The 15012-nt window shown below is 38.6% G+C and overlaps 2 protein-coding genes across 2 annotated transcripts; one reads left to right on the top strand and one right to left on the bottom strand.

Annotated features, from left to right (window-relative positions):
* The first annotated feature begins 8060 nt into the window (after positions 1–8060).
* On the top strand, positions 8061–8994 carry LOC108990171 (germin-like protein subfamily T member 2). Its single transcript, XM_035694210.1, has one exon. The coding sequence runs from the start codon at positions 8132–8134 to the stop codon at positions 8801–8803; it is 672 nt and encodes a 223-aa protein (XP_035550103.1). The 5' UTR covers positions 8061–8131; the 3' UTR covers positions 8804–8994.
* A 3809-nt stretch (positions 8995–12803) lies between these two features.
* On the bottom strand, positions 12804–13208 carry LOC108990145. Its single transcript, XM_035693832.1, has one exon. It carries the CDS (start codon positions 13206–13208, stop codon positions 12804–12806), a length of 405 nt encoding a protein of 134 aa, XP_035549725.1.
* Positions 13209–15012: the final 1804 nt, after the last annotated feature.

Below are 15012 nucleotides of genomic sequence, written 5' to 3'. Positions count from 1 at the left end.
TGTGGGCTCCAACACTCACCGCCAAAGGAAGCGACAAGCCATTAAAATCCTCCAAGCATTAGGCACTAGTTTGGCCGAGGCAAGTCCCAAAACATCTAACTCGTCACGGGCAGGTCGTACAAAGGGCAAATGAAGCCCCATCACAAACATGGCCATATGCAAAGCAATAGAAATGACCATACCTCTCATGTTGATAGCGTCACGATGCTGGTCAGGCAATCCTAAAACCACCACATCCAAGTTTTTGAAGTTGTCCCTCACGGCGTCCAATTCTTAATGAGAAATGGTTGAGGACCACCGATGACCCTAAAACATCGAGTGAGGAACATTTTTCCTTTCCCTATTAGGGTTAGTAGCGGCCCCTTCAGGATGAATAGTGGACTCGTGGGGTCATGAAGAACCAGCCCCACGAGAGGAAGCCATAGATTTGCAACGAAGATTGAGGGAAAGAGTGTGAAGAAAATAGAGTGCTCGAGAGAAGAAATGAGAGAATAGAAAGAGAAGTGGGAAAGAGAGTGTCTGAAGACTATAAATACCCACAACGGTTGAAGGGAAATGTGCGAAAGGCTGCGAATGCAAAATGATGCTTTGACAAAAGGGCACAAATGACGGAAAATCCAGATAACGAAGCAACGCTATTGTATTCCTCTTGCCAATTCCAAAAAATGGCATTAGAGACTTGGACACTTATCATTCTCTAGACTTGTTAGATAAAACTGTACATAGTAATAAAGCTTCTAATGGTCTACGTTTTACTATTTATCCACATTTAAGCAGCATCAATTTCCTGTCATTCTAATTAAAAAAAATTTACTCATTGTTTTGCTCTTATTATTACGACATTTGGGGACCTTATTCTACTCCTCTGAATGATTTCAAATATTTTCAAACCTTCCTTGATTATTTTTATAGATGTACGTGGTTTTATCTTATGAAATCTAATAAAACATTTAGTTTGTTCCTTACTACGATTAGGACATAACTTAACACCAAAATTCGACAACATAGAATAGACAATGACCTTGAGTTCGATATGCTTCATGTTTACAATTCTAAGGTTGTTGTTCATCAAAGATTTGCACTGAAACTCCACAACAAAAAACACATTTTGAAGAAGAAAAAACCACCACTTTCTAAATGTGGCTCAAGCTCTTAGCTTTCAAGCTAATTTTCTCTTGAAATTTATGGTGAATGTGTTTTCACAGCTGCTAATTTATAAATCAAATTCATATTCCTTTTTCAAATTAGACTCCACATATAGTTCCTCTTCTTGCACACATGGGTTTACGCTGTGTTTGACTCTTTCGCATAATCAGACTAAATTTGATTCAAGAGCTAAGCCTTGCATCTTCGCAGTTATCCATCTTTTATTTCAAGGCATTTTTTTTCTATGAAAAAATATTTCCATTTTCACCTATCTATTCTCCCTCTTCTACTGATCCCTTAGTTCTTCCTATTGTTTGTACAATTTGATAGTTCTCATACTCCTCCATCTCCATCACTTGATTATGTTCTTCCCTTATCCTCAATCTTTCTTATTTTTTTCCTTTTGACCATCCTCCTTCTGTAACGCCCCAAATTTAGGTGGCCTGGAGAATTACTACCTGTAACTTAAGAACATGTTTTCCAACACAACTAAATAAAACTCCAAAAACTTAATTAGCAAAACTCAATCTCATGTATTCTAAATAACCACATTGAAAACTCCACAAAGTCATTTCCGCAGTAAAATAAACTAAAGAGTCCACAATCTCCCAGTAGTCATAACAAACCAAACTAATAATTTCATAAGTCTTCTTAAATCCAAGATATAATTAAATCTAAAAGACATTAAAACTAAAGGACATCAGAATTCCTTCTTCTAACATCATCTCCTTAGCTTAATCATGCTCACCAATCGAATCCAGGTCCTCAGTTGGACTCTCCACATCATCTGAAAAATATTATAATGATAGGGGGTGAGTTATCAACAACTCAGTAAGCAGAGGCCATATGCTAGCGTGCAAACATGAGCATTTACAAAGTATAGCATGCGAAACAAAATATTTTCCAGAGTTATCATGCAGAACAGAACATATTTTTAAAAGTAACAGAGCGATGATTTTAAGACAAGTAAAATCCATAGTACTTTGGCATAACATAAACTGAGCATCATCATCAAATCAAAACAGAGCATCTTACAGAGCAGAAACCATGTTTCACCCCCGTGGTAGGGTTGTGCTATCTCCGGTGGCCAAACCGGGCAGAGACAGAGGTGAAATCTTTCCCTTATTCTTCTCGGAGCCCCAAGTGTGCACATAGGAAAGACCACAATAAAACCACTTTGTTTCCAAAGTGGGTGCACTCAGAGACAGAGAAGTTGGTACCAACACAAACAAAGCAGAGCATAATAGAGCAAAGCAGAGCAGAGACAGAGTCAGATACAAAATCAGTACACCATGCCAAAGGTTTTCAGATGCCATATCAAAGTAAAACAGAGTACCAAAACATAATCAAGTCATTCTTACATACTGAAAACAAAAGTCAGAGCATCTTTCTAAATAAATGCACAATTTTTCAGAATTCTCAAATATCGCTCTTTTTCAGATTTCAGAGACATCATAACAAAATTTAGCTCATGTCTACACAATGTATGTCAGAAATAATTTTTCTTTTCCACACAGATTTCATGAGTATGCAAATAAACGATCGAGGTTGGTTTTGTTTTTCCTAAGTTCTCATTTCATCACAAAATATGCAAAATTTTCAGAAAATCAACCTCAGTCTCAATAATTCGTGTAAAGCCTAGCATAGGAACCCCGCTTACCTGACTCCTGCAGCGTATTATCTATGTCTTGAATTCGACCTCTAAAAATCTCGTCACCTATTGATAGAAACAAAATATATACACCGAGTATTAAACGACAAATGGCATAACTTCCATCCAATAATTAAAACCCAAAATCTCAAACCATATAATAGCAACAACAACTCACTAAGACAACCATATAGTAAATTGGACAACCCACATTTCAATCCAAAATACCATATACTAATCTTAATATTGACCTTTACACCCACAAAAATCAACGTCAAACACAAACAATCAAAATATCAACCCCACTTCAATGGCCCCTAACTCCAAGCAATCGTCACAACTCAACCAAAACAACAACAATGCAACTCCAAATAATCAATAATTCACACTCATTTCAGCAGCTCGTAACCCCAGGCAACCACCAACAATTCAAGCAAAACAATATTACACAATTTCAAAACTCCTCCCACACCACCTCGTCAAAACCCAAAAGCCACCCTTTATAATCCTTCTTCAACAACAAAATACCATCATATTACAAAGCCCCCAAATTTGATTATAAACAATAGAAATTTTTCAATGATCATAACATCAAAAGCCACGAATTCACACCATGAAAGAGACAGAAAAAAAAATTGTAACACGGCACTCGGTTTCCTTACCCGTTTGACAGAGCTCGGCGTCAACACTATGGCAAAGAGATTAACCACTTCACCGACGAGAGAGAACAAAAGAGAACGAGAGTGGTTGAGCGTCTAAAAGCCAAACCACCAATAGAGAGAAAACGCAGCAACACCACCTGGAAGAAAAAGAAACCCACGCGGCTACGCATTGAAACAGAGGATAAAATGAAGAAAAAAAATAAAATAAAAGGAAGGGCTTCGACTAGAGAGGAAAGGGAGATACCTGAAGATGACGACACTGCGCAAGAAGGAGAGAAGAGACGAGTGTAAAGAGAGAATGCTGAACTGCAGTGATGGAGGAACACGAGCGAGAGGCGTCGACTTTGAGAGGAAACCGAATGTGAGGGAAAAGAAAATGGAGAAAAGTTAAGGCATGAAATTCGGACTCACGAAAACAGACCAAACGAAAAGGAAATACGAAATCGGGAAGTGAGTAACGTGAAAGAGAGACGCGGGAGAAACCAGAAATCGGAGAGAAAAGAGGGGGAGAAAGAATCAGGGGGGGGGAGAAGTTGAGGAAGAAGAAATTTACCTCCAAAACGGCACCCTTCGCACACCTCCAAGGAAAAGGGCTGGGCACTCAAGCATGAACCGGGCCTCACAAACAAAAAAAAAAAAAAAAGAAAAAGAAAAACTGGGCCTTACACCTTCAGTTAGATCTCTCCCTCGAAAGTCATCAAAGGATCAGACAACTCCATAGTTATCTACAATAGTATCGTTGTCATTTTTTATTTATTTTTTTGTTTCTTAACGAAGGGACCGGTATCCTTGTCGCCTCATGACCTCTTCTTCACCTACCACATCGTTGGACAATGTTATTTCTCAGGAAAGTTCTAGTACTCCTTATCATTTTATTTTGTTCTTTCATATCACAAAATATCACCATTTTAAGAAGCTTTCATAGCATCTATCTTAATTGAAATTGAACTTCAATTTCTTCACCAAGCTGTAAAATCTCCTTACTGGTGTAAGGCTGGCAGTAAAGATCAAGCTTTCATAGGCCTACAGAATGCTACAAAACTGGATCAGTAGCTAAGAGTTATACCCAAAAGGAAGGACTTCACTTTATAAAAACCCTCTCATCTATTGCTAAGCTTAAGGCTGTTCATCCGGGCCGGTTTTTTCTCCAGCCCGGCCCGAAACCCGGATAACCGGATAACGGGTACGGGTTTCGGCCCGGAACATATCCGGGCCGGTACCCGCATGATTAAAACCGGTTTAATCGGGCCCGGATACCGGATTTTAAATCCGGAACCCGGATCTCAACCCGTACCCGGGTTTTGTTTTTAAACCTACGTATCAAAACAAATACCTTCAGATCGATCTCTCTCTCTCTCTCTCTGCAACTTGCGCCGATGTCCTCTCTCACTCTCAAGCCGAAACCCTAGCCTCCTCTACCTTCATCCTCATCGTTGTCTTCATCACCTCCGTCGCTCCGTCGTCTCCATCTCTCGCTCTTTCTTGCATCGTTGTCTTCATCACCTCCGTCGCTCCATCTCTCTCTCTTTCTCGCGTCGTCATCAGGGTCCCATTCCACGACCAGGTGAGGGAAATTTCGGTATTTTCTATCATGGGTTTGAGTTTTGGACTGTTAAGTACCGAAACCCTAGCCTTCCTCTGCCGAGTGCCAAAACCCTAATACTCTTAGATCTAAGACGTGGCTTTGAGTTGTTTTTGCTTTTTTTTTTTTTTTCTAGATCAACTCTTAGATCTGATCCCATAATTTGCATTATATTTTCTATTTATTTGTATATCTTAGAATCCTTGATGTGCTCTGTTATCTGGTTTGTTTTTTTATTTTGGGTTGTTTTTTGATTCTTGGAAGTCTGGTATATGACTTTGATGTTCTTAGAAAATTAGTTTCTTGCATTATTTCGTGGAGATCTGCTTTTCAAACAAAAAAACATAGTTTAAGAACATAATAATATGGTTTTTTTTTAGGGTTTTCAGTGCTAGCATTTTTTTGATTGAATAAAGTATCTCCTTCACATGGGTGCTTATTCTGTTTTTGGAATTTACGAGTGTTGGATAGATATTTAGATCTTATGCTGGGTTTGCCACACTTCTGGTTGTGGATTGCACATCATATGTTTGATAAAATGGTTGGGGCTTCTCATAAAATGCATTGAGCAGGTGATTTTTGAGATATGCATGCATGTCTATGTCTAGGCCGATTGATTTGCTACAAACAGGGGTCTGTTTGGTTCTATCCCTGAGTCATTAATTATTTGATTGCTAGCTGCATTCTAGAAGGATTAATTATACATCATCCCTAATTTCTCGCATACACAGTAATATTGTGGAATATTATGAGTAATTTTGGACTATATATTTTTTCTCCAACATAAAGTTATGAACAAGTCAACAACAAAGCCGACTATGAGATAACATATTTTTGTTTGTTCTTTTTTTTTCTCAAAGGTAAACACATGAAGGCAAAAGATTTCATATTGCTATGTTTAAGCCTTTTGCTTTGTTTTTATCTCTGGGAGTCTTTTCAGGGTGGATTGAGATGTTTAAGCCTTTTGCTTTGTTTTTCTCTCTTGGAGTTTTTCTCTCTGGGATGTTGTGGGGTTACAAGCTATTTATCTAACTGATTTCCATGTCTTTTGCTTTATATATATATATATATATATATATATATATTAATGTGCAAGGGGATGCCGTGAAGGAATTGTAATAGAAGCTCTACTAGCAAGGGGGGAGCAGTGAAGGAGATCTGGCACCAAGGTCTAAGTATTCCAGAAGGTCTTCCTATTAAACTGATGATGATCAATCTTGTAATTTTACATTTTGTAATATAATGTATAAAACATCAAATAATGTAATATGTAGTAGTGAGTTGCATTATATGTTGCATGCATTTTATATAATAAATATTGAATTTCTTTTTTTTGGATGCATTTAGTTAAAAAGATAATTAGTTTTACATGTAAAAAATATGTTTTCCAAGAAAAAATTGTAATAGAATATAGGCTTCTAGATTTTTTTTTTTTTTTAAAAAAAAAAGTACCCGGGTACAACCCGGAACCCGGATTTTCGGGTTGTAATAACCCGGATGCTTCCGGGTTCCAGCCCGGGTCATAACCCGGGTATATCCGGTCCGGAACCCGGCCCGGGCTTGAAGTCCGGGTTCCGGGCCGGGTATACCCGGATACCCGGTCCGAAACCCGGATGAACAGTCCTAGCTAAGCTCACAACTATTCTTGAGTATTTTTAGCTCTTGTTGCAATCAAGGGTTAAAAGCCATACTTGGGCTTTGGCAATGCTACTTAAGGCTTAAACGTTCAACAGAAAAAATTCATTCAAATCCATTAACATTTTTGTAATGGCATGTACACACCAATATTAATATCGTCTGAACAGAAAGTAGAAATGATAAAAAAATGACTTCTTAATTGGAATTTACGGCTACTATTCTAGCTTTCGTGAGCTGATTTTTTCACCATCTGATGTGAGGCTGCGGCTACCTAACCTTTAAAAATATAAGCACCCTTTCCTAGTCAAACCATGCAATGCAGAAACGTTCAATCGGGTGATAAGATATGCTGCTCCACCACATATGATTTTAACACTAAATAAATAGGAAGAGTAAGTTGATTATTCTATATTTGGTGGTTTTATTGTCTATATCATAGCAGATAACAGTGTGAAAACTTCTCAGCTACTTTTTGTCGTTGAAAAGAGGCCCATCCAGAGCTATCTGGAAATCTAGTAATTGGTCTTTCCACGTGGAGATGTTTGGATTTAAAATTCACTTCAATTCATCTTATTTCATAATTATAATTTTTTAAAATTTTTATAAAATATAAAAAATAATTCAACTTTTTCAAATTCTAAAATAATAATAATATTTTATTCTACTATTTACAAACCATCTCAATTCATCTATGAATCCAAACCAGTTTCACAATGTTGAAAGGTCAATAAAACTATCCAACAGCAGGAAGAGGTCATGCAACCTTAACTTTCGTGAATTGCTTTCCCTGTTCTTAAGATCATGGCTCACGAACCTGCCCAAGTTATTGAATTCATGAACTTGTCCAAAGAAAATAACCTAGATTATCTTTCAACCGACACCTAAGAATTTACTATTTGCATTATAAACAAACGGGTAATTCTATGCATCAGTCTACACACTTCACACACCATGCATTCAAATATTAATTTTTATTTTTTTAAACCTCAATACACTAAGTATGTTGAGTGTGTGATAAATAGTAGGCTGATGCAAATATTTTTCCTAAACAAAAAGAGTTTTGCTATTTACAAGCCCGATGTGTAACATACGACTAGTTATGGAATCCACTAAGTTACAAAAATAATTAGAACACCAATACTTTTCAAATACTTTTCTAATTCAATGGTGTGTCAAATGTGTCCAATGGGAACTTTTCTGCTACAAGCTCATTTTCTACGTGATCTTCTGGACGTTTTTGTATCCCCAACATCATTTGACTCGGTCGACATGATATTTGCCTCGGATAAATTAAAATGATAAAGCTGAAGACTTGTGAGGTTTTCAGGAGCAGAAAAGTTCTATATATAGTACCATTATTCCCAACGTCTGGAGTAATATCCCAGTATCTCATCTTCAAAAACGAAAAAACTAAAAACCCATTACTTCTAAAAACCAAAAGCCGACTCAGCCATGAAGATTCCATCACGTTCACACGTCCACATGCTGTCATACCTCGTCGTGTTGTTGCTTCTCCCCTTGCTTGCCTCCTCAGCCGACCCCGATCCATTACAGGATTTCTGTGTGGCGGATAAAAGTGCCAACTCTATATCAGTTAATGGCTTCCCTTGCAAACCTGCCTCAAATGTAACTTCAGATGATTTCTTCTTTGATGGGTTGACCAAAGTGGGTAACACATCAAACATCTTTGGCTCAATCGTCACTGGAGGTAATGTCGATAATTTTCCTGCACTCAACACGCTTGGGATTTCAATGAACAGAGTGGACTTTGCTCCGGGAGGACTTAATCCACCCCACTCTCACCCTCGTGCAACCGAGAGCGGCGTGGTCATCGATGGGCAGGTACTTGTGGGGTTTGTGACAACTGGGAATGTGTATCACTCAAAAGTCTTGAATGCTGGGCAGATGTTTGTCATTCCTAGAGGACTTGTACACTTCCAAAAGAATGTTGGAGTAGGGAAAGCCTTTATTATCACCGCTTTCAACAGTCAGTTACCAGGGGCTGTGGTCCTTCCCTTTACTCTCTTTGCTTCAACACCCTCGATTCCAGATGATGTTCTAACGAGGGCCTTCCAAGTAGAAGAAAAGGTTGTCGAATCTATAAAGTCGAAGTTCAGTTCTTGAGCTAATTAAGGCCATCCACTCCAGATAGTTTCCCCTTTATCTGAAAATTGTGTTGTAGTAATGCTTTTGATTTGAGGTTGCCTGCCTCCTATTCTTGTGTTGTTATTCATTGTGTTGATTTGAAGTTCAGTTCTTGTAATGCTTGTGTTGTTATTCAGGTTGTTTATCTTTATAGTCATGGTTGCTTATGATTAAACAAGGAAATAAAGGCTTTACAGTAGGATGACACAGTACTCTCTGGGTACTCTTATGCAGTAACTGTAAGGTCTCTTGTACTAGGAAGTGGAAGGAATTTGCAGGCTAGTTATAACTAATTATCCACTCTTAAACAAGTCTCCATTTGTTTTCTGTTCAAGGAACTCCGAAATCTTTCTTCATTTCAACTTGTTCATAACACTAATAAACAAAAATCTGGTTTTGTTAGCGAATATATTAAACAATGAATTAGAAAATGAAGAAGAATCCAGAAAGCAAAATCCTCAAACTACACGGTTCAACACCAATTCGTATCAATTAGTGACTTACTGTAACAATGAATAAGAAATTATTAAATGTGGTTCGTTATTGCATTTTCAATCCCATAAATATAAATAGGTCAATATTAAAAATAATGGATAGGTCTGGGAAAAAATTGACAGTCTAGTCTTCGCATTACAATAGTGAAAATGTATCACTTGTTTATAGCGGAAAAATTGCTGCTCATATCTAAGCACCGTGCATATACAGTAGTACCGTTATGATTTGGAATATTGAATGTAAAAATTCTCAACGTTAGCTTGTTCCAAACCTATTTAATACATATAAACAATAAATTTTATAAAATACCAAGATTCAAAGACTGCTGAGAAATTCGAAATGTACTTGTCAAATGCTAAAAAATTTCAAACAAAAGTACACATTTACAGCAAGAATAAAATTACATATATGTCAAGTTGGGAAAATAATATGAAAAAGGCTTCAAACCGAAAGCGGTATAAAGTTATAATTTACACCAACTAATAATATGAGAACATTCAATCATTTCCCTTTGTTTCTGTCTCATTCTCCTGAAGGGTTTCCCTTCAATCGCTCTCTCTCCCTCTCTCTCTCACCACCACGACATTGACAGATCCATTCTCTCTCTATCCAAATAGCCACAAGTCGCGAGCTCGCCAATTTCCCTCTTCTCAACAAGCCGCGAAGTCGATTTGGAATGACCCATCTTCTTCATGAACCACACTCAGCACCTCAAACATTAATGCACAAAAAATTCACCCAACAAATTCAACCAGTTGGCAACATTATGAGTGTGTTTGCATTGATAATTAATATTCTAGAAATTTCTAGAGTCAATCATTTCTATAGTACTCATGAACTCACGTATAGTTATCGACTCACACAAACATATAATCCAAAAGTCCAAGTTAGTAACTGTAATAGCTAAATAAAACCATAGAGCACTAAGTATGTAACGCCCCAAACCCGGGTGGCTTGGAGAATTACTACTTGTCACTCATAAACATGTCTCCCAACACATCCAAAGAAAAATTCTCCAAAAACTTTATAAATGAAATCAATCTAAAATCTTCTCAATAATCTCATTACAAACTCCACACAAACTTTAATGCAATAATAATAAATCAAAGGGGTCCATAACCTCCCAGTAATAGTAACATACCAAACTGAAAACACCATAGGTCCTACTAAACCCAAACATATAATTAAAACTCAAAGGCATTAAAAACTAAGAACATCAAGAGTCCTTATTCCAACTACATCTCCTCAGCTTAATCCATGTTCACCAATCTAATCCAAGTCCTCATTTGGACTCTCCACATCATCTGAAAAATATTATCATGATAGGCGGTGAGTTATCACAACTCAGTAAGCAGAAATCATATGCTAGCGTGTAAACATGAGCATTTATAAAGTAGAGTATGCAGAATAAAATATTTTCCAGAGTTATCATGCAGAACAGAACATATTTTCAAAATAACAGAGCGATGGTTTTAAAACAAGTAAAACCCATGGTACTTTGGCATAACATAAACTGAGTATCATCATCAGATCAAAACAGAGCATCAAACAGAGCAGAGACCATGTTTCACCCCCGTGGTAGGGTTGTGCTAACCCCGGTGGCCAAACCAGGCAGAGACAGAGGTGAAATCTTTCCTTTATTCTTCTCGGAGCCCCGAGTGTGCACACAGGAAAGACCACAATAAAACCACTTTGTTTCCAAAGTGGGTGCACTCAGAGACAGAGAAGTTGGTACCAACCCAAACAGAGCAGAGCATAACAGAGCAGAGCAGAGCAAAGCAGAGACAGAGTCAGATACGAAAACCAGTACACCATGCCAAAGGTTTTCACATGTTATATCAAAATAATACATAGTACCAAAATAGAATCAGAACAGTTTGCACACGCTGAACACAAAAGTCAGAACAAATAAATGCACAACTTTTCATATTCTCAATATCGCTCTTTTCCAGATTTCAAAAATCACATGACAGAATTTAGCTCATGTCTACACAATGCATGTCAGAATATATTTTCCTTTTTCACACAGATTTCATGAATAATGCAGATAAGAGACCGAGGTTGATCTTTGTTTTCACAAGTTTCCAACACAACACAAACTATGCAAGTTTTCATAAAATCAACCACAGTCTTATTAACTTGTATAAAAATCCAGCATAGGAACCCCGGTTACCTGACCCCTGCAGCGTATTATCTAAGCCTTGAAAATGATCTCTATCAATCTCGTCACCTATTCATAAAAATAATATAGATACACTGAGTATTAAACGATAATTGACATAACGTCCATCTGATAATTAGCACTCATAATCTCAACCCATAATATAGCAAAAACAACTCACTAATACTACTAAAAGTAATTTGGACAGCCCGCATTTCAACCCGAAAATACCATATTCTAATTTTAACAATTACCAAAACACCCACCAATATCCACGTCAAACACAAATAACCAGAATATCAACCCCACCTCAAAGGCCCCTAACTCCAAGCAATCATCACAACTCAACCACAATGCAGCTCCAACTCTTAATCTCCACTCCCAACGGTCAAATAGAAACCCATATAGCATAAAAACAGCCCCCAAACAATCCCAAGCATTACTCGATTTACTGCTCGACCAACCCAAAATAATTCACAATTCCAAGACCATTCCAATACAAAGTGTTTGTTTATTCACAAAAAGTGCTTGAGAACTCACAACTACACTTCCAAAATATTTCATTGAAGTGAAATAAACTGACTTGAGGTGAAGTGTGTGTGCGTGCGTGAAAGACCGAGACCAAGCATGGCTTACCAGTGAAAGAAAAGAATAGATTCTCCGGAATTAGCTTCACTGATTACATGAGAAACTGAAAACTGAAAGTCCAAAATTAGGAATCACAAACCACGGAGACCCAAGAACCGACGAAAATGCAACTCAAACTCACGGCAACCAAAACTGTATAGACGAGAAACATCAAAATAAATAAATACCAAAGGCAGAAACTGCACACTACAGCAAGGGAATCCAAAAACCAAAGGAATGAAGATGAAACTCTTACCAGTCGAAAAATGGAGGGATGCGAAGTGATGCCCGTGTGTTGCAGAGGAAAACCGAAATGCACAATGGAGAGAAAAACAGAGGAATGCAGGAAACGGTAACCGAAACCAGTGCTGTGCAAGAAAGAAACCGAACTTGAGGAAACTTGGGCAGAGAATCGGAACCCACAGACTAATGCAGCAACAAGAAATAATAAGAAACCGAAAGAAAAGAAGGAGACGTGCGCGAGAGACGTGCGGGAGAAACAGAAACTGCGGAAGAGAAGGGAGAAAGAAACAGAAAACAGAGGAGAAAAATCATACCTCCCAAAATGACACCGCTCGGTGGTCTCACTAGACATTAAAATGGCTGGGCCATTTACACGCACTGATCCGGGCCACTGATGAAGAAACTGGGCCTTACATCCTCCTCCCCTTACAAGAATTCCGTCCTCGGAATTCGCTACAAGCTATAAGAATTCTCTTCGAACAAGTGAGGATACTTGACTCGCATCTCTTCCTGGAATTCCCATGATGCTTCATTGATAGCATGATTATTCCACAATACTTTAACAAAAGAAATAGTTCGATTCCGCAACACTTGCTCTTTCCTGTCCAGAATCCGCAATGGTTCCTCGGTGTAGGTCAGGTCCTCTTGAATCTGCAAGGGTTCATGATCTAAGATGTGAGTGGGGTCATGAATATACTTCCTCAACATGGACACATGGAACACATTATACACTCCCGAGAACGCCGGTGGTAGAGCCACCCTGTACGCCACCGGTCCAATCCGATCAAGAATCTCAAACGGCCCAATGTATCTAGGACTCAACTTACCTTTCTTTCCGAATCTCATAACTCCTTTCATTGGTGAAATTCTCAAGAATACCTTATCTCCCATCGCAAACTCTAACTGACGGCGGCGTTTATCTGCATAGCTCTTCTGTCAGCTTTGAGCTGCTTTCATTCTAGCCCGAATGATATCTATCTTTTCTGTGGTCTGCTGAATAATCTCTGGCCCTAGAAGTTTTCTTTCACCTACTTCATCCCAAAACAAAGGAGACCTACATCTCCTGCCATACAAAACCTCATAAGGTGCCATCCCAATGCTAGCCTGGAAGCTATTGTTATATGCAAACTCAACCAATGGTAAATGTTGCATCCAAGATCCCTTGAAGTCCATCAAGCATGCCCTCAACATGTCTTCTAAAATCTGAATAGTTCTTTCTAATTGTCCATCTGTCTGAGGGTGAAAAGCAGTACTGAAACTTAACTGAGTACCCATTGCCTCTTGTAAGCTTCGCCAGAACTTAGAGATAAAGCGAGGATCTCTATCCGACACAATGGATACCGGCACTCCATGCAACTTCACTATCTCCCGCACATACAGTTCAACTAGCTTCTCTAGTTTATAAGAAACTTTAATGGGCACAAAATGGGCGGTCTTCGTTAAGCGATCCACGATCACCCATATAGCATCTTGCCCGCTTACGGTCCTTGGTAGACTTGTCACGAAATCCATGGAGATATGTTCCCATGTCCACTCTGGAATCTGAAGTGGCTGTAATAATCCTGCAGGTCTCTGGTGTTCCGCCTTCACTTGTTGGCAAGTCAGGCATTGTTCTACAAATTTAGCAATTTCTCTTTTCATGCCATTCCACCAAAAGGACTCTCTCAAATCCCGATACATCTTGGTACTCCCTGGGTGAACAGTGTACAAAGAACGGTGTGCCTCTTCAAGAATTAACCTTTTTAGTTCATCATCAGCAGGTATGCATACTCTACCCCTAAACCTCAAAACTCCATCCTTGGAAATACAAAAATCAGGTTTGTCCCCGTTTCCAATCCCTTCTATTAACTTCACCAACCCTGAGTCCACTTTCTGAGCAGCTTTGATTCTCTCTATCAAATCAGGTTGAACCACTAAATTGGCCATGAAAGCATTTGTATCACTAGCAATGACTTCGATACCGGCTCTTTCTAAATCCATTAGCAACCTATGCTGAGTGGTAATAGCTGCAACTGTCGATCCCACTGACTTCCTACTTAGAGCGTCGGCTACAACATTAGCTTTGCCTGGGTGATAATTAATGGTGCAATCATAGTCCTTGATCAACTCAAGCCACCTCCTTTGCCTCATGTTTAATTCTTTTTGGGTAAAGAAATACTTCAAACTCTTGTGATCCGTATAAATTTCGCACTTTTCCCCATACAAGTAATGTCTCCAAAGCTTAAGTGCAAAAATAACTGCCGCGAGTTCTAGATCATGAGTGGGATAATTCTGCTCATACACTTTCAATTGGCGTGAGGCATAAGCTATAACCTTCCCATGTTGCATCAGTACACACCCCAAACCAAGCCTAGAAGCATCGCTATAAACAACAAATCCGCCTCTAGCTGTGGGAACTGTTAACACTGGAGCTGTCACTAATCTCTATTTCAACTCTTGGAAGCTTTCTTCACACTTTGCTGTCCATTCAAACTTATTATTTTTCCTGGTGAGTGCAGTGAGAGGAACTGCTATCTTGGAAAACCCATCAATGAATCGACGGTAATACCCCGCCAATCCCAAGAAGCTTCTAACCTCATGAACATTCCTCGGTGCCGACCAATTAACCACTGCTTCCACTTTTCCTGGGTCTACTGAAATACCATCCTTCGAAACTACATGC

Source organism: Juglans regia, chromosome 9 (assembly GCF_001411555.2).
Source record: "Juglans regia cultivar Chandler chromosome 9, Walnut 2.0, whole genome shotgun sequence".
In the NCBI taxonomy this organism is placed as follows: domain Eukaryota; kingdom Viridiplantae; phylum Streptophyta; class Magnoliopsida; order Fagales; family Juglandaceae; genus Juglans; species Juglans regia.
This window is presented reverse-complemented; position numbering and strand designations above follow the sequence as displayed.